This window comes from Esox lucius, chromosome 17, assembly GCF_011004845.1.
Source record: "Esox lucius isolate fEsoLuc1 chromosome 17, fEsoLuc1.pri, whole genome shotgun sequence".
Classification (NCBI taxonomy): Eukaryota; Metazoa; Chordata; class Actinopteri; order Esociformes; family Esocidae; genus Esox; species Esox lucius.
In genome coordinates this window covers 12,148,422-12,169,013 of record NC_047585.1, presented here as the reverse complement: position 1 = coordinate 12,169,013, position 20,592 = coordinate 12,148,422, and the positions used below count along the sequence as shown (strand labels likewise).

The window sequence follows — 20,592 nt, the reverse complement described above, 5'->3', positions numbered from 1 at the left end:
TATGGGCGGTGGACCTGAGGCTGATGGGTGCTGCAGTAGCCAGGTCCTGGTCTTTTTAAAGGGCACGGTTGAGTGCCCCCGCAGGCTAGGCATACTGAGTCACAAGGCTCCCGGTCGGCACTACCAACACGTCCACACAACCAAATGTCAACATTTACAAGAACACAGCTAGTATAGCCTAGTTCTAGAAATGCTAATGAGATACAAGGCTTTCTGTGGCAAACAGCCAAATTGCAGTTCATAGAATGAGTGTGTATTATGTTATTACAGTGTATTGTAGAATGTGTATGCATAGTCTTTGCTTGATTCCATAATTAATCTCAAATATACAGTATGTACTGATTTTGTGATTCCACTGTCTCATCTATCTGCAATTTGTATAGTATTTGACCCATCTGCCAGAAACAGATGGGGGGTACTGGATATCTCTACAGTATATCTGCAGAAAACCCTTGGGAAGCAGAGAGGAAGTCCAAAGAGTAAAAAGTATTTCTGGTCTTCTCCTCTCTCCCCTTACCCTGGTTGGGGGAAATGACAGAGCGTCATGGTGACACAAACACAGAGACTGATTTGGGAAGGCCATTCTTGGTCCGGCGGGTAGGGAAGTGGAAGCTTGGCACTCGGTGACTCATGGATTTCAGGTGTGTCGTCGCCATGGAACTTCAGTAATATCACTTCAACCCGTGAAAGATTGCGCATAGCTGAGAGTAATTGACTTGCACTTTATCGATAGACGAGGAGCTCTGCACGTACATCGGAAGCACTGTGCCTCCTCTCCCATCCCATTGCACTTAGCGTGCTTCTGGGAACAAACCAAGAACCACCAGAGTCATCAAGCTCGATAATCTCCCCTTCCTTCGCTACATTCCTCTCTTAAAAGCCTCTCGTGGTCAAGCTTTTAGAATGCATGAAAACAAAACGCAGAGGCGTATGTGTGTAGACGGCGTGTGCAGTCTGTCCACTCGATCTGATGAAGACACTCCGCCCGGACGGCACAAAACGTCACAGCTAGAGAAGCAGAGTAAATGGCTGAGCAGAGCGTCCGGTAAAACCTAAACTGAAGAAGCACTAGGAAACAGAAAAGTTCACATACCCTTTAAAATATCTTGCTCCAGTTAAAATCACTCCAGCAGAGCAACCATTGACAGAGTTGTGTCCTCTGTTGAGCAACGCAGTGTGCTGTTGAATAACCGTCCTCTGTGGTCCTGGGTGTCAGTCAATTTAGGAGATTATTTCTATTATAAATCTGGATTAAGGAAGGGGGGCTGAGGAGCTTCCTTTGGGCGGGGGCCATTTCTGCTTTAATGATCAGTAAACAGGACTCAGCAGGGAGAAGAGATGTGTTAGTGCAAACAGACGCTTTAAAGAAGCCAGACACCCTATCGGGATAATACCAGTTAAACACGAAGCTCAATTATCTCTTGTTCAGAGGGCTTTAATGAAATCGGAGGAACTTGAAGGCGTCTGGGTAAATTAAGGCCTTTGTTGCCGGGGCGAGCTTTAAACGATGGCCGCTGAGCAGTAGTCACAGAGGTCACTTCTAATCTAGTCATTCATTCGCTCTTCTGAGAGGTTGGAGAGTGAGTAATCTTCCTCCTCCACTCTGCACAACCCTAGCCACTTCACTCCTGACTGAGAGCCACCATCCTGGCACATCAGTAAATTATTTCCTCTTTGCTGATTACTTTCAGTTCTGTGACACCTTTTTTTTGCCAGCTTGTGTTGCTCACTGATACTACTTTGCTCCACAGGCATCTGGATTAAAAACAGTTGTGCACGTGTTGCGAGTTTGTACAGGTGTCTTAAATTGGTGAAGAGCGTGACGTATTGCAAAACAGAAATAATTTCCAGTAGCTTTTCTCTTTGATGTGAGAATGAAAATATGAAAGGATCACCAGTAATTACCACCAAATACATTTTAGTAGACAAATCTTGATGGTAAAGTAAGAAGAGACAGAGCTTCCTAAGCCATTACCTTCAAGGGAGTCATGATCGTCATGAGTCAGGTTGGCTCAGCTGTAAAGAGTTGTTCAAAAGAGGGAACATACTTTTTAGTTTTTCTGAATGTATAAACTAATTGCCAGATAAAAAAATGCATCAATGTGAACATGTTTATTTCAGTAACATGAGATGAGTGCCTCTTCCGTTTTACATGCGTCGCTAAATCAAGAGCGAGTCATAGAATTATCTTGTAAGATGAACTCCAAGAGGCCAGATGGTCAACCCTAAAAGAATCGACCCAGATTCAACTCTTGCTTTTATCCCCTCAAATCTCTAGCGGTCTTTAGTGTTTTGTTATCCTGAAAGTACAGCATGGAATCTTTGCATGCTGATGAAAATGCAATGTGGTTCGCTAGTCCCTTCCTGCCTGGCCTGTGTGCGTATCATGTTCCACGTGTTTTCTTGTGCCAAAGAAAAAGGAGCACTGATTCCCAGCTTCCCGGTGCTGACAAACGCAAAAAGTGAAATCAAGAGCACATTCCGAGGAGAGGAAACAGAGGAGCAGCTGAGCAGGCTATTGAAAGACCAATGTTGGAGGGTGGGAATCCGAGCCAACATGGATTCCAGGCCGCATGACTGATCACCCCCTCCCCCCAAAACGCCTAATCCCCCAACCTCCCTGTTACAATATAATCCCCCCCCCCCACTCACCACAAACTAATGCTTTTGATATCATCTCTTAATTTCCATCATTACGTTAGTCGGGGAACATTAGGGCTCCACTGGAATAAGCTAGGGGGTTCCGTGTTTTTACCGTGGGGTTGTTACAACGCTGCGGTAGGGGTGAAGCATTGTGCCCCAGATCTGTGAGGGAAAAGGGCTGTGGGCAAGGCAGAGCCATGAGAGAGCGACAGCTGCCTAGCTAGAAGCTGGAGAAAGAAGGGGAGGATGGGCCCGGATGGGATGGGATGGGGGGGGGGGGGGTCAGTCAGCATCCACTGCTTCTGTCCCGAGGGAAACTAGAACCCGGAGAAAGGGACTAGAGTTGCAGCTGTCCCCTCTCACACACACACACACAGTCACATGCATGAGAAGTTCCCATCCAACACTGCACCTGGAGTTTAACTGCTAGACTACTGTAACAGCTCACCGTATTCCCCCAGCACCTCCTCCTGAGCAGATCACAGTATATTGTATTGCATCTCAAAATCGACAGCAGACTTTTCTGGGGGGATCCGGAATGCTCACCCACCCGTTTCTATAAACGTTACTGAATGTAACATAGACTTTCAGCTTGCAGCTTTTGATGTGAATGTATCTTTACGCCAAAGCGGTTTTGTACAGCTCTTAGGATGTTGCCTATGGTTTTTGATAACACCGTGTTAGAGCGTGGGCTTGGGGACTGTTCAATACATGCCAAGTGTAGTGGCATCACCTCTGTGACATGGAAAATGTTCTGTGTACTATATTATGCACTCAGCCCTTAAGGTGTCATTCACATTCATATGTACTGTACCTATTTAGACCTGAGGAAATTGACTGAACATTGAATTATGATGAAAAACAAGTTGGCATTAAAAAAAATATATGGGCTCAAGTCCATAGCAAGTCTCCTTCTTGAAGGCTGAATGGTGCCTAACAAGTGTTTCTAAACCTTGTGGTCCCTGACACTGTGTTGTAATGGAGAGGTAGAATATCAAAGTGGACCTGCCTGTATGTTTATTTATTTAAAAGACTGATGGAGTTGCAGAACAGATTTAGATGTACTTTTATCTAAGCTGGTGTACAAGCAGACTTGCTTCCCACTAGCTAAAGTGTCAGTCATGCTACAGCACTTAGGCTCATTGACAATGCAAGGAGCAGAATAGAGTGGGCCACAGTCAAATCCCACAACTGTTCTCAATGAACCAAAGGCCTCTTCAGACTCTGAGGGTATGACAGATCTGCTATTTCCATTAAATAAAATAATATCCCCCATAAAAACAATTTTAAATGTAAACATAGCAAGACAGTCTAATTGTTTCAAAGTGTGTTGGGAATGGTCAGTATTACAATCACCCAATAAAAATGGGTCACCAACCAAAGAGTACAATAATGTTCTGAATATTTGAAGTACATTTCAAGTCACGAAACCAAAGGGGCAAATCTCTTCAGTAAAACAGTTTAATTTACAAAGAGTCAGACGAATTTACAGTGCACATTTACACTCAGTAACACTTTAAGGTTTGCAGAACAGCCGTTTTAACGAGGGCTAAAATGACCATTACAGCTGTAAATATGAAGAGGACAGGCAGAAAGACTCTTTTATGGCATAACAGCATTGGCAGAGACAGCCCGTCCATGTGTGACTAAGTGAATCTAATCTGACCTGAACATTGAAAACACCCCATATGCAAGTGTGGAAAGATATTTTCTACAAATCTATTTCATAGTCATGTCCGATGAGTGCATTGATGGGGACATGTTTCACATCCAATCAACTTCTCAGGGCACTTATTGTTAGTGAGGGCTAAGGATTGTATTTGCAATACCGTATGTCTTCTAAAAAAGATAAATAGCCTCCGTCATTTCAGGGATTTCTTTTTTCCTGAGGATTTTTTTGGGAGTTCAGCTCTGGGAAATGATGGGAAAGGTTACTAAACCATTCCGACAATGACGATGCTCTCGTCAATTCTCCTTACAACGCCTCCGTACAGATTCTTAAAGAGAGCCCGGTCTAACCACAGATCAACTGGGATCAACCTCCCTCTCCTCGAGTCCCTTTTGAATGAACTAAGCAACACAGGCTGGGCTGAAATAACAAATATTAATGTATGTACAAAGTGAATGTTCTCCTTGCCAGTCCTCTTCTTTCAGCAAGAAATGTCCAGGCCCTGCTTATCATTACCTGAATATATTACATAATACACATAGCATCGCAGCTTAAACTGGATTTCAAAAACATTTGACAGACAGAATAACAGCCCCTAATTTTTATGCTGCCGGCTTGTACATATGTAAATGTAGGCATCCAGGTGGCATACGGGACTGTCGATCTCTGCCGTTTGAAACGCTACACCGGGAGGACTGGCTGTGGGGTCGGGATGTGGACTCAACGTCTCCGCGGTGGAGTTCACCCTATCCTGGAGTGTGTAGGTGGATGGTTGTTCCGAATCCAACGGGTATGTGATGACTAACTGTGTCTGAGACCTGAAGACTTTGCTTTGGCCTGCTGGTGCTCTAGTGCCCAGCCTTTAGCTCCGCCTGCCTAACGTGGTCTTCACGGCGCATCGGGAGCAACACGAGCCGCATCCTGGTTCCTGAGTGAGGCTTAAGTAACTATGCTGGACGGCGTGTGCCCGTGCAGCCGTCTGAGCGGGAGACGGAGCCGTGGTAGTGTCTGGCGGGAGTTGAGTGACAGCTGTTTCACCGTGTCCATGTTTAGGGGGGTCCATGCAGAATGTGCGGAACAGCCGTGTTCTATTGCTAGATAGACGCTTGAGATACGAAGGGTGGAGCTACAATTGTGTGGACGTAGTAAAACAGGGTTACGGGGTTAGACAGGTGATGAGGTTCTGAGCATTTCTGAGTACTGTACCCACATTGAAGTACCGTCTATCGCATAGTCCAGGGCACTTGTGGAGGAAATACAGGGGAATCAGTCTTCAAGAGAAAGTCCAGCTCGCTCTCGCCGTCAGGATTGTCGGGGGGGAAAAACCTCACCCTGATAATATTTCTGTTCAGAACAGTCTGCCTACTCATCCCCCAGTAGGGTACAACGAGAAGGAAGGGTACACAAACCTCCTTGTTTTCACCCACCCACCACGGCTCTCAGCCAAAATCCACAACACCTGCTGCCACCCCAGCTTCCTAGAGCCTCAGACCCACACAGCCGTGTTGTAGTCAAACAAGGGCTGTAGTTTCTCTGCTCTGGCCTCTTGTCTCCACTCCTGTCCCCTGTCTATGTACAGCCTGGTGACCTGGCCATGGCTCTGTTCCTCTCCAGGCAGCTGGGGACGTGACCTACCCCTGCTGTGCTGCTGCTGTCCTGACGCGCCGGCCCAGAATGGGAGGTAGAAGCTCCCCTTGGTCTGCTGCTGGCCCGCTTTCTTGGGCCTCTTGAAGAGCTCCGCCTCCTGGTTCTCTGGGACTGTCCAGCCCGGTCTCTCCTTCAGGAGCTTGTCGCGGTCGGGCCTGACACTGCGCAGGAACTTCTTGAAGATGTTGGTGGTCAGGGAGAACTTCCGGCAGATCTCCTGGGAGCGGCTGAGGCGGAGTGGGTGGGCCGGGGAGTCAGGCCTGTCGTCTCCCTGAGCCCCCGCGCAGACGCCACTGACCGTCTCCTCGCGCTCCAGCTCAGGCAGGTCCAGCCAGTTGCCCACAAGGTCGGCGAAAACATTATCCCCCAGCACCAGGGGTTGCCGGTTGCGGCTTTGGCTCATGAGCGACGAGGTCCAGTCGCTGGAGTCGTCCGCGCTGTCCTGGGAGTAGTCGCTGTCCAGTGAAGGGCCTTCCCTGGACAGGCTGTAGAGGATGCCGGGCAGATCCATAACCTGGGCCGGGTGGGTCGACTGATGATACTGGTGATGCTCTGAGAACGCTTGGCTAAGACGTGGGCCGCAGTACTCCACCTGTGGGGCGGTGTAACCGGACACTCTGCGGGGGAGAGGCCGGCTCTCGCTCTCTACCGTCTCCAGGCTGGAGCTGGACGGCCAGGTGCTTAGGCTGCTCCGATTCCCCCTCTGGCTCTGCCGCTCCTCCTTTTCCAGCCTGGTCATCCTGACTAAGGGGGGCCTGGGGCTCTCATCAAGGGTAAGGTCAGGGCCCGGGGTAAGGTCAGGGTCCGGGGTAAGGTCAGGGCCAGGGCATGATGTGCCTGATGCTGGTGGTGGGGCCGCCCTTTGGATGGGCTTCCCTGAGATATCCAGTCGCTCCAGCGCTGTCTGCACCTGTAGAAGCTTGAGTTCCTGAAGAGCCCCCATCATTGAGTTCATCTGAGCATGGAGACCATCTCCTGCTTCCTTCATAGACACCTTTAGGGATAAAACGGGGTTGAGATAGAAGGGGGAAATAGCCAGTTAGCACTTGCATGTTAGCACGTTAAAACATTGACCACTGATCCTATAATGTTAAACTTTCATTAAAGCACCCCATACAAGTAGTGCACGGGAGAGAATTACAAAATGAATGAACAAATATGTCGTTCCTTCATGTTGCCTAAAGTGTTAGCTCTAAATCAGAACTTTATTTCATACTATCGACACTCACAAGTATGCTGAACCAGGCGGGTCATAAAATAGCAAAAAGGAAGGATTGTTTAAATATATATTTACCCAAAAAACTTTGGGAGAAACTCATGATTCTTTAAGACTCATTACATTTGTATGACTTTTGCATGACACACCATTCTACAAAGATCCCATAAAAACAAAAAGACTACAAATTTCAGATTAAAAAAAAATTATAACCCAACGTTTATCTCCAGTTCTAATTTGCTATCCAAAAATGTATATAGTTGGTTCTGATTTTGGTATTTGGACCATGTGTCATGACAGCAACTGGTCAGGACAGACAAAATGAACGTCACAGCATAAGGACAATGATTATGCTGACAGACGAACCAAAATGTATGCCTCGTGCTAACATTTAACCCACACCAATAATTGTCATCTATTCCCCAGTGTTGCTGGAGTATCTCCTTCTGTGCTGTTGCCCTTTTGTGTTTTTAATCACCCATTTTGAATGACAGGGCTCCATATGGCCTGCGTACATGGGAGGATCCTAGCGCTCAGCAGCTGTAGGGTGGAGTACCAAGTACCAATGGCTGATTTTCTCCAACTCTATCCCACCCCCTCCATCCCCCCCGCATCCTGTGGGACTAAGATTATGTCATATGACCAAGTTAGATCTGTTGCCTCTGCAGCAGTTCCTGAGGAAACGACATGACCCCATGTCTTCACGTGTTAAAAGTGAAGCTATGCTGTTGATATCACTGTTATGACAGTTATAACTATTAAGAACACAAAGATGCAAATGCAAAAATTTATTTATATAGCACTTTAGCAATAGGAAGACACATTTGCTGATATCATTTTGAGAACAATATTAATTTATTTTAAAATGTGCCTATTGATTGAAATACTGTATAATATTTCAGTAGTCTGGTCAATTCCATTATTGTCAGTGAACAACAACTCATCCAATTGGTTGACACAATTTCTCAGCCATACTAACAATATTTCTTTTTTTTGCCTGTACAGGAGCCTTCAGAACATGCTGTTAAATAAACACACTTCAACAGCCAACAGTCAAGATCATATTTCCATCCAAATGAACCTTACCTTGTTAGAACTTTCACAGAAGTCTTTCCCTGTTCATCTCTTGGCTGCTCTGTCAATCCATCCCCACTCTCACCTTTCAAACAGCCCTTCCTGTCAGCCCCTATATGTAGCTCCTGCCAATCATGTCCTGTCCCTGTCCTGGCAACCAATCAGCTGTCTGTCTGGATATTAATCCCTAACCATGGGGGTGGGTTCACTCAAGCAAGTGTTGATTGACAAAGGGAGGGTGAGAGTCAGCAGCAGCAGAAGTGATGTTTGGGGGTAACAGCAGGGTTATTTGGGGTTAAGGAAGGGGTGTCATGAGGGCCTTGCCATATGTTTAGATGTCTAGATGGATTCAATTATTGACCCACAGGATGGGGGTTGGGTGTCATAAGTACCAAGGTCAGTGATACGATCTGGGGACTTGTGATCATTAGTCGCAAAGCACTCGATTCCTGTTATAAAGTAACTAACAGCAGCAGTGATTGAGCTGTGGGAGGTGAATACAACAATCTAACCTGTGGGTTCTACATCAAAAGACTAAATCAAAAAAGAATTTGCATGCAAAGACTAACTTTTTGTCTGACTTCTTGTTGACAAGTGATAAGACGCGTCAAATAATCTGTACTGGCTGCTATCAGCCTTTGCCAGAGCCACTGCCCCAACAAACCCTAAATCAGCCTTGTTCAAACCAACATCATTATGCAATGGGAACCACTTGAAAGGCAGACACCAGATGAAGAATCCATACACAAGTCATCTGCCATTTCCACATGAAAATGAAACGTAACATCAGTAGGCCTGCTCTCAAAGCATATGGGCAGATAGTGGAATAACTTAGGGTATGAATAACACTGTCAAAGGTCATTTAATAAGCCTATAATAAGCCTATCTGTGCATATGCCTTAGAGTCTTTGTTCCCGAGTAGCCATAATAGAAAGAGAAGGTAATTGGAACAATGAGGTTGTCTGTTTTCAGCCGCTAACACATATGGCTGACTTCATTAGGTATAATTAGCGGGAGACTTTAAAAGCTGGGGAACAGACTGTACATAATTACTGTTTACTTCAAAACCACATCAAAGTGGAACGAGGAATCCCACATGATGCACAGGGTTGAGTTTTCACCATTACTGACATCTCCATAAAACAACATGTGGCTTTTTCAATAACATCACCTAAGAGCAATTTGAGGGATTCTGCTGTAAAGTGCAGGAAAATTCAGACAGTGGCTCCTGTTTGGAAATAATATACATACATTTGTTTTTACCTGGAATCCAGTTGATTAATTCCCTCATACGCACATTTTGTTTTTAAATGCCATGTTTACTGTTCACCTACAAGCCTTCTCACCCCCCCCCCCCGCCCCCCGCTCCAGTTATCCACAAGCACATGTTGTTTACTCCATCTTGACTCTCTGTTAAGTTATTCATAATTTGCCCTGAGGAGCAGCCCTATTGACCTCCCTGTGCCAACTAAGGCAGTAGCTCTGCCATCGCATGATGGGCCCCAAAACTTTGTGGCCTAAATATGTCAGCTGTTTCCAGATCAAAACATAGCTGGCATCAGCTTCCTGCTGGATGAGACTGACTGACTCTGTCTCCTGGGGCAGTGGACTGTACCATTCCAGATGTTTTTTTTTTTGTTGCAGAGATGGCTGGAGTCATTGTTTAATAGAAATGTGCTGCTAATCACCTCCGCTGCTCTTCTTCAGGTAAACTGCATTTTCTAATCAAAAATCTCATTTTGGGGGCAAACTGCGAAGCTGTAGCTTTTTGGTATCATTGAAATGTACCGTACTTATTAAAGCCATGTGTCAAACTTCAGCTGTGTGACCTGACAACGTCTGTCCACTGCAAACATTTGGGAATTACTGAGGTATAGAGACCAGGTTAAAGACAGTCCAGCCCACAGATGCAGTAATGCAAGCAAACTGGCTATTTCATTGTGAATTCTTCCATGTGGGGGAGTAATCACTGGTGATTAAAAGTTCTAACGCCCAATAAATGTTCTCAGAAATGCTATGCCTGTGCTTCTTTCTGCTAATTCATATCAAACTCTTCCCTAAAAGCTGGAAGAAAGTGTTCATTCAACAACTGTTAAACAGTTAACATTCATGCTAGTCATTGAATATGCATGAGTGCAAAATAAAACCCACCCAACATAAATAAATGAACAATGAATACTATCATTGTGCTCACTTCAGATTGGGGTTTCTGCTCTTACGTGTTCACTCATTCGGTTGAGGAAACGAACACTGGAACAATCCTGACACATTTGGAACATTTAAAAATGTTTCCCTGGATTTGTGTTTATTTACCGAACCGTTATTGACAAAGTTTAACTGAACAACATCTCTAAATGTTAGATGAGTTCAGGCAGTGCCAACAAAACATACCTAGACCTACAGTTCTTTATTGTATGATGGTAAAGGGAGCGATTCAGGTTGTTGGCCAGAGGCGGAAGACATTAGAGACCAAGGCCAGGTTATCAAACCCTTATTTAACACACACATTACCACAACTCCCCCACATCTCTCATTAAGAATAAATGGTACTTTTTGTTGGAGTGATGGAATCTGTGTCCAAGTCATACAAGCCAGTCCTCTGTAATGACCAGATAGCAGAGCTATGTCACAGGGGAGCCAGGCCTATGTACTGCCCAGATAGCAGAGCTATGTCATGGGGGAGCCAGGCCTATGTACTGCCCAATGAGCAGAGCTATGTCAAGGGGGATGCCACCTTTGCCACAAGACATTTCTGCCCTTTCTTCCCCGGTCAACTGTAAGTGCTATAATTGTGAACTGGAAATATAACAGCCCAGCCACAAAGTGGTAGAACACGCAAACTCACAGAGTGGAGCCGCCAAGTGCTGAAGAAATCGCCTATCATCTGTTGCATCACTCACCACAGTTCCAAACTGCCTCTAGAAGCAACATCAGCACAGGAACTATGTGTCTGGAGCTTTATGAAATGGATTTCCATGGCCGAGCTGCTGTATGCAAGCCTCAAATTAACATTGATGCCAAGAGTCAGCTGAAGTCGGCTGAAGTAATGTAAAGCACGCCGCCACTGGACTCTGGAGCAGTGGAAACGTGTTCTCTGGAGGAATGACTCACGCTCCTATATCTGGCAGTCTGATGGATGAATCTGGGTGTGGCATATGCCAGGAAAACAGTACCTGTCTGTTTTCCTGGCATATGCCACTGCCACATATGCCACTTCACAGTAGAGTGTCTACTGTACATTTTGGTGGAGGAGGGATAATGGTCTGGGGGCCCTTTCCTGTCCCAGCATGACTGTCCCAGTGCACAGAGCAGGGTCCATAAAGACCAATGGGCTTGGTGTGGAGGAACTCAAGTGGTCTGCACAACCCTATTGAACACCTTTGGGATGAATTGCGAGCCAGGCCTTCTTGTCCAACATCAAATTCCCACAGATACCTAATTAAGACTTAAATTATCAGGTAAAAGTAGTTTGTAACTAACCAGTGACCTAAATTGATAATTTTTCACTCTTCCTTTTTATTGCATTACCCACTGGTTAATTATGAACTCCCTTTACCTGGTCTTAATTACAATCTTTCCTGAAGTCGTGAACACAACCAACCCCAGCCGAGTTATTTTACTTAGTACTTTTTACCTTTAAATAATATAAAGTCATGGGGGACCCCAAGCCTCTGTACTGCCCATACAGCAGAACTATGAACTGCCCAGAGAGCAATGAATGAACTCTACATTTTCCAAGAAAAAAATTAAAAGGCTATTTTAAAGAACTCCTTTTAATTGCTCCTGAAATAACCTCTTTGACAACCTTCCTCTTAAAAAGGTTATTCAAAAGATTATTATAGGAACCATTAAAAATAAGTTATTTGAAGAACTCTATGACATTTTTTCCCCCACAGTTTCTGTATGAAGAACCTGGACAACCCTTCAAATGCCTCCAGAACACACATACTGCTACAGCATGGGTCTGAATCGGGCTCACTGGTCTTTCGCAAAAACTTTTTCATTTTCATCCAAAACATTCTCCCTACATCTAGACAGATGCATCTACTGGAACTCTATACCTGCCAATGTGTACATGAACTGTACATTTATGTATAGGATACTCTCACCAACTATATCCCCTTATGTAAACATTACAACTTTGAGTACTCTGTGCTTGTGTTGTTTACCACCAGCAGCAAATTTAAGATAATAGCAGCAAAATTAAGACATTTTGGATTCAGTACTACCCAGAGAGCAGAGACCTGTGGTGGGGTGAACTAGGCCAGGTCTCCTGGGTCCTCTAACACTGGGAGGTGGTCTAATTGGCAGTTTCCTGGTCTGGCAGACCTTACAAGGTCATTATTGGAGACATTTAGTGATCAAATCTGGAGCCACTGGCTCATAATAATAAAGGCAAATTTGATGAAGAAATATAAGTCAATGTATTTTATGTGTTGTGCAATGCCCTTAAAGTCCAACCAAAATGCCTAATGTCAAAAATATCAAATAGTACTTATTACAAATGTTACACTTATACTGCAAACACTCAACACTCACACTGCATTGTTCTAAGCCCTGGGCTCTCTTTGCCCCAGGCCAAAACTGGTCCCGAGTTAGCTTAGCCCATGTTCACACAAGAGTTTGTTAACCCTGGTCTAAGCTTTAACCCTAGGCTAAGGATTCTCACTTGTATCCCTAAGCCCTGGGCTAACCTACAAATACGACACAATACCACTTTACATTCTATGATAAGCTATGTTACATTCTATCTGGCATGTGAATAATGTTACAGTAGCCTACATCACTAACATGCGATCAATGTTCCACTACCATGATTCAATTAATTTAACAACTTCATGATCAAGATGATCAAGATGCCCAACCTGTCATTATTTGATTTGACAACGAAGACCGCTTGAGACGATATTCATCTCGAATATGCCGGTGTAAATTCAAATGCTATGGAAATGATTATGTAAACTAAGATCAGTCTATGTAGAGTTTTCATCTCTCTCGTAAAACAAACAAGCCCAAAGTTGGCTTGGTGTCTCTAGCTTCAATCGTTCAAGAGAAAATGTTAGTGGCCTAATTTATGCAAACTCTGCAAATGATGGTTGTCATAGTTGATAAACATTTAAGGATTTCAAGTTTGACATAGCCTAACATTTGAAACAAAGTTAGTTTTCTCTGTCTACTTTGAAAGTGTCCCTTTTATTTGAGTTAATTAACACATGTTGTGTACATTTTAATTAACACAAGTTATGTAAATTAGGTGAATGAAGAAGTATGATCATTTTGTAATCTCTGTCCGTGTGGCTCTCATTTAAACCCATGTTAATTTATGCAAATGTTTAGCACTATTATTACAATAGTAGACAGTATAAACAATCCAAATTGAAGTTGAACTCAAGTTGGGCCAATATCAATGCTAGTTTGGAGTTTATCGCTTATTGGTTAAACGGTATTAGAGGAGATATGTCTAGAATTTTTAGTTTGGTCCGGATGTGATTACCATTACAATGTATAAAAAAGGTTATTTCATAAAAACAATTATTTTACAGAAACAATAGATAATATCAAAATCACCTTCTCAAGAAACGTGAGATGGAGCCGTCCGGACATTTGAGAGCTGGTTTTTATTGTTTAGGCTCTAGAGCAAGCACACCAAATTATAATTACTTGGAAATTAAAAATATTATATCGAGCTAGCTCTTAAACCACTTGCATACATTTTCTATTGACTATTTCATTGTTATTTTGAATCACTTTAATCCAATCTCTGCAAAAATTGGAGTAGAACAAATGAACCGCGTGAGGTTATCAGATCTGCTACACAATGATCACATCATGAAACCCCACAGCTGCCAATGTGACCCCAGCCAAATATAGCCAGGGGAAGGAAGGGCTGGTTGAAGAATGGAACCAGAGGCTCCAAACAAACCAACTGAGGCTGCTGCTTCGACTTTAGGCCAGACCACTACCAGTCCTACGCCCAGGAGGTGCCTATCACCCCTACGCCCAGGAGGTAACAAAGAGCATACAAACTCAGTAGCTCTGCTCACCACCTCAGGACGTAGCTGCATTGGCAGAGTTTTCCTCTCAGAAGTTCCATGACTTTACGGTTCACCCACAACCTCCCTCCTTTCTGTAGATTTCCATGACAGTTTTTTTTAAAAGCCCCAAGGCAAACGAGGTAAAGTAGAACTATGAAGTGGAATTTGTGCCGGTATCGATATCAAACGTAGTGCTATCATATAGTCTCAGCCTGAAAACAGGGCCATGCAGGTTCTCTTGAAAATTCTTTTTCTAAGACGCACGATGAACAACAGTCGCTGTGATCTTGCAAAATTGCATTATTATACATTCAAGAATCAATCAATCAATCAAATGTATTTATAAAGCCCTTTTTACAACAGCAGTTGTCACAAAGTGCTTTACAGAGACACCCGGCCTCAAACCCCAAGGAGCAAACAACAGTAGTGTTGAATTTCAGTGGCTAGGAAAAACTCCCTAAGAAGGTTGAATTTTAGGAAGAAACCTAGAGAGGACCCAGGCTCAGAGGGGTGACCAGTCCTCTTCTGGCTGTGCCGGGTAAGATATTAAGAGTCCAGTTGGAATAATACATACATTTCTCTGGGCTAAATCCAGAGGCTATTTGATTTTAGACTAGGTCAGAAGTATGACCAGGTGGACAAGGACAGGGACAGCAACGGGCCCCCAAACCAGGTAATCCGCTGGTGTGGACCAGGACCTCATCTCCTCCTAAAATTTAAAACTGGAGGAGACTGAGAAAAGTTAGTAGTGCATTCCTCATATCCCCCAGCACAATAATATAGCAGCGTAACACCTTGGAACTGAGAATTAGTTTTCCCATGCAGGCAGAGCCATGCCACAAAAGAGTCAAGGTTTCCAGTCGTCAGCAGACATTTAAATAGTCTTAGATGCACAGACGTCAGAGTTCATAGTTCGGTGTGACCTTGTGACACCACATTTCCCCACCCATAATGCCCTCCATAAGTCCACACTACACGCTACCCATTCAGCAGCTATGGAGCATGGATGATTGGGTCAGGTCAGGCTTGGCTTTGTGTGTTCCAAGTTGATAGATAATTTTTAGATGATAAAAAGACTATGATATGACATCCACAATAAACGGATTTAGATTGAATCAGGCTAATTTGCCCTATTCATTTTAATTCTGTTCTATTGGCCTTATAGGCTCTTGCTTGTATGGCATTAATTCTCTGGCACTGTTGTTCAGGGGAAAACCGGAGGGGCAGACGCAGACAGACATGTGGCAACGTTGGCACTGGCAACACCTCGGGGGAACAAGACGCAGACTTCGCGCCGCATGATACAGGAGTGGACAGATTACCTTCTTAACTCGCATCTGCTATCGGTTCCTCTGTGTATCGGCCTTATCACATGGATGACAGGCTCACTCTTCTTTTGGGTTAGGAACAAACTGTGATGTGGCAATGACTTCACACAAAACGCCCTACCGGGGCTGCCTCCTGTCATGGTTAGGGTGCCAGGCCGGTTGACAGACGCGGAGCTAATTCAGTTCAGAAAACCCAGAAGCCGCAGAAGGGTCATGTTGCAGACAACGCATGCTTTGCCTAGGGGCATATGTGTTAACGAACATTCTATCCATTTGAAGAGTGTTCCAACAGTTGTGCTAGATTAATGCTGCTTTGAAAAAGCTGTGTTGCAACTGCCAAAAGAACTGGAATGTGTGCACTGAGCATGCTGAATGTGGATGTTTCTTTTTCAGAATATTTTTTACCATAACATGTCTTATGGTCTTGCAAAAACAGAATGGGCTAGAAAACAAATAAATGTACACAGTTCCAAATCAACTTAATGCAAATACCAATACATTTTTTTCAGTGGATTGTTTCTAAATGTACATCTTTACAGGGTTTAAAACACCTGTATAGCCCACATGGCTGTGTTTACGGGTTGGGATAATCAATTATAGGTAGTAGTTGAATGTGGAACAAAAGAGATAAAGTAGCTCAACCACTCAATATAATCTACAATTTCTTATACTGCTTGACCCCAAGATTCAAGACCCAAGGCGCAAGGGTCTGCAAAATAATATGACTTTGGAAGCTAAAATCATATGATTTTGAGCGAATCGTTTATGAACTGGCACTGTGTATTTAGGCTATTATGTAACTAGATTGCCAAATGTATAATTGTTACCGCTGTTTATGATACTTATGTGAACCAGATGCATTCGTTTTTTTTTTACTTGTTAAAACCTGCTTTTGAACTTTTTCAAACCCTATATCAGAATATGAGTTACAGTGAAAGCAAAAAACATAATAATGAATCGAATTAGATAACATACCAGTTCCTGCTTCAGACGTCTCAAGCAAGTATCCATATTTTTGCGCTCTGATTTGGAAAGCTGTCGTTCCATTTCCAAGTTACAGGCTTCAAATAAAATATTTGCTTGTCTTTTCAAGTATGCCTCTAACAATATCACAATATCTTAGCTAATAAAATGTCAACAGAAAAAAAACTTTGATGAAGAAGCAGACGATGATGGAACGAGCAAAGACACTGATCTTGTTCTGGAATGCGCGCGTGCTTCTAATCCTGATGTGGATTCCATAAACACAATTCTTGATTCTGTCGCTCGGTGTATATTATCTCTAAATATTATTGTTTAGGATGGGTTTGCATTCCTCGATGTCGATATCTAAGGCTCGCCATTCTCTGCTTTGCTTAGGCTGTGTGAAAATATTTTTGTCATTCATGGGGAGCGCGGACGTTCGCCATTTAATTTCCTCCAATGAGGTTGCAATGTTTTATTGACCAGTGCTGACGCTGTTTACGCTGTAAAGAAAATATATATATAATAAAAAAAATTGAGTCATTTTTGGTATCAATTAATGCTACATTGACAGAATGGCGAGTAAATAGTTTTAATTGGAAGACAGAAATATAGCTGAAAGGTGCGAATTAGTAACCTTTATTAATATCACACTAACCATCAAACCAAGGCTTCCCGAGTGGAATTCGGGAAGACTTGGTTTAATGGTTGGTGTGATATATTCCCACGGATCGAGGTTGTCATGTTGCTTTAGATCAAGGTATTTACACATCTGATAAAAGTATTCAATGATGGTGTAGTTTTTTGTAATATTTTTTTTAATGCAAAATCAAAACGTAAATGCTCGAGACGTTCCATGACGAAATTCAATGAAACCTGCATCGGATTATCTACGGAAATTAAACGACCACGAAGGGACTCGAACCCTCAATCTTCTGATTCGAAGTCAGACGCCTTATCCATTAGGCCACGCGGTCTCTTATGATTGTTCGAATGTAACATTGCTTTAGTATAGTATATTATCGACAATGTTTTGAGCTAATTTGAGATGTTAAGTTTTTGGTAATATTGTTTTACCGTAGGGTTTATTAATATTGTTCACACGCTCCACCCACATTTTCCGAGATTCGGGTTATAGCGGGTTCTAGAGTAGAACTGCAATGCAATTATCTCGTAGACATTTCGATAGTGCTTCTAAACGTTGAATAACTCCTGGTAGCCTACAAGTAACATTATGTTGTGACATGCAACGTTAAGTATACTTTCTACATAGTTAAAGGATGTCGAACTAATGGAATTAATATCTAATAACTATGCTGTAACCTTTGGCACAATACATTTAATCATCTGATGAAGGTAGGCTACTTGCAGAAACAAAGAACAAGTTGAATAAGATATAAATCATGTGCAACAGCACATGCAAAGTACTTTAGAAATTATTGCCTTGCAAGGAAATCAGTTTTTCCTTCCAAAGAACTATTAAAGATTTTAAGGATGTCAAAGATTCCATGCACTTGCACAGCAAATATCAGCCTCCAACAAACATCTTTTGAAGTTGGTCTTTAGGGACTGACTGTAGCATTCTATATGTCTATGTCTTTTGATTTTAGCTGATCAAATTGCTGTGAGGTGTGCAATCAAATTCTGACATTTTTTTTTATATACAGTCTACCCTGAGCCATCCACTTCATAATACAAAAGAGAAACAGCCCCGCCAAGCCTTATTCCTCTTTGTTACACTGCTCACTTAACCCAAAAGTTAGCAAAATAAGCAAAAGGCCTCATCTATACAGTCAAAACAAAGTGCTTTAACACACCAAAATATGTGGCAACTGAGCTACCACCAATTTAAAGGAGGCAAAAAATTGATATTTTGAAACATCACCCAGAGACCTATTTCAGTATCGACTTTCCACTGCGGCAATATGTGTACAGCCATTGTTTTGATGATGGCTTGTCCATGCATTGAAACCTCCAAAAGGGTTTTCACTTCACTCTTAATAACAAGCGTCATTAAAAGTATAGATTTTTTTTTTGGGTGTATCAAAGCACTTCTCTGTTTCATATAACTGACATTGGGGTTTACATTCAGACACCCCCCAAACACCAGAACTCAGGTTGAGTGCACTGACTTTCATGATTTCATTAGACAATCATGGTGTTTTGTCTTTGTTTTATTTCTCATAAACCGAGCAATGTTTTAAGAGAGACTAGTGATGTGTGTGTATGAGGTTATCTAGGTTGAGATCATATACTGTGGCTCAAACCAGCCCCAGTCTGCTGCATCATTGTTGCACCAATGCCCTTATGATAAAGCTGTCAGGTTCCAGAACCTTCCATGAGCACCAAACAGGCTAAGCATCGGCCTGCACAGCTGCATCCCATTGGGACATCTGGGAAGGTAAAAAAAAAATTCCAAGAGAGCAGGCTGGGAGGGAACCTGGAAGTGAAGCGGAAGAAACTCAAGGAGATTTGTCAAGCCATGCTTCTCTCAAAGCTGCTCTTATTCTTGCTATTGAGGGCTGTTGCCATACCAAGCTGGGATGCTGAATTTCAAATGTGCTCGGTGATGCAGCTATAGAACATTTTGTGGATCTGAAGGCCAACTTTTTTCAGCCTCCAAAAGGGGAAGAGGTTCTGACAGGCTCTCTTCACAACCATCTGGGTGTTTAGAGCATGTTACTTCATCAGTGATTTGGGCATTTAGGAACAGTGTAGCTGCTCCACCTCAGCCCTGTTAATTTCAATGGTGGCGTTCTCCCCCTCGATCTGATGTCCACGATTAGCTCCTTTGTCTTGTCCTGACACCACACTGCCAGGTCCCTGACCTCCACCCTGTAAGCTGTCTAGTTGTCCTTGGTGATCCAGTTTACCGCCGTTGTGTCTTCACCAAACTCGATGATGGTGTGAATCTCTTGTCCTGGTGAGAGGTGGCAGTGTGAATTGCAAATAAGACTGTGCCGTATGTGGATTTGTCGGTGAAGTATGCAAATTGGGGTGAGTCCAACGTTCCAGGATGGACGCTGTTGATTTCAAACATTACCAGATTTCAAAACATTTAATGGAAACAGATGTGAGCGCTAATGAAACACGGTTATTTATGCAGGTCGACTTGGCATTCTTTGGCACAGAGACAAGGCAGGTCTTGAAGACAGTTGGTATTACTGACTGGGTCAGGGAGAGGTTTCAGATCTCACACCCAGTTATTATGTCTGGCCCCTGTCCTTGCAAATGTTAACCTCTTTGAAAGTTTGACCGCCCGGAGAGCGAGAGCATATGCCCATGCATTTAATTGGTGCTCCTCAGTTAAAGCAACACAAAAATTGTCTTTTTTTTGCAATTGTATTTTCTAATTAAACCAGTTTTACTCTAAGGAGGTGTTAAGGGAAGTGTCTGCTCAAATTAGCAACACAGAGGTTATGTCTGGAGGATAGACAATTGCCCTGTCAGTGAGGAAGCACCTGAGTGTCAGTCCTTTGTGTGACCCGGATACAACACTCCATAGGCTGGCAGAGGAAGGGGTTAATCCTGACTTGCACTCCATCAGTAAATAACCCTTAATGCACAATGGACATGGTCATGGTAATGGATAGAACTTGGACCAGAACTGTAGTCAGAGCTAGATGCCTTCTGGCGAACGACCTGATTCCATCTAAATGAGTACTATTATCATCTCGGTTTTTGTATCTGTATGTTGGGCATTCCCTGATGGGGAGAGAGGGGAGGAAGTAGCTCTGACTTCAATTCCAAAAGCAAGGAAATGGGGCTGTATGAATAAATCATGTCCTTTAGGGAGAAGTAGAGAGGCTGCCTTCAACACACTGTCTCCTGTTATTAGTCAGCTTGATTTCCAACTGTTGTTTTTATGGTACAACACAAATACATTCAGAAGATTTTCACGGCGTGTCCTTTTGTTGCTATCACTTAATCACAGCTAGAAGTTCTGTGACTGCTGTTGGGTTCATGTCGCCATGCAGAGTTTCTTTCCCAGCGTCACTGGGAGATAAGTCAATGTGA

At 43.3% G+C, this 20,592-nt stretch overlaps 1 protein-coding gene and 1 non-coding gene across 3 annotated transcripts; both read right to left on the bottom strand.

The window, feature by feature from the left end:
- Positions 1-4,090: 4,090 nt before the first annotated feature.
- inka2 (inka box actin regulator 2) lies at positions 4,091-17,048 on the bottom strand. 2 transcript variants are annotated; one of them, XM_010893083.4, is made up of 2 exons: positions 16,588-17,048; positions 4,091-6,953 (listed from the first exon to the last, which is right to left on the bottom strand). In XM_010893083.4, the coding sequence occupies exons 1-2, from the start codon at positions 16,657-16,659 to the stop codon at positions 5,799-5,801; spliced, it is 1,227 nt and encodes a 408-aa protein (XP_010891385.2). In that variant the 5' UTR covers positions 16,660-17,048; the 3' UTR covers positions 4,091-5,798. The 2 variants fall into 2 exon arrangements, with proteins under 2 accessions (XP_010891385.2, XP_019910803.2); XM_020055244.3 differs by lacking the exon at positions 16,588-17,048 and adding an exon at positions 8,262-8,992.
- Positions 17,049-17,479: 431 nt separating this feature from the next.
- On the bottom strand, positions 17,480-17,552 carry trnar-ucg. The gene has a single exon. It is a non-coding gene; the product is annotated as a tRNA-Arg (tRNA).
- Positions 17,553-20,592: the final 3,040 nt, after the last annotated feature.

Coding starts and splice junctions, on each gene's coding strand:
- inka2 (XM_010893083.4), bottom strand. CDS start 16,659: ATGGAACGACAGCTTTCCAAATCAGAGCGCAAAAATATGGATACTTGC. Junction 6,954..16,587: donor GACGTCTGAAGCAGGAACTG/GTATGTTATCTA, acceptor TTATCCCTAAAG/GTGTCTATGAAGGAAGCAGG.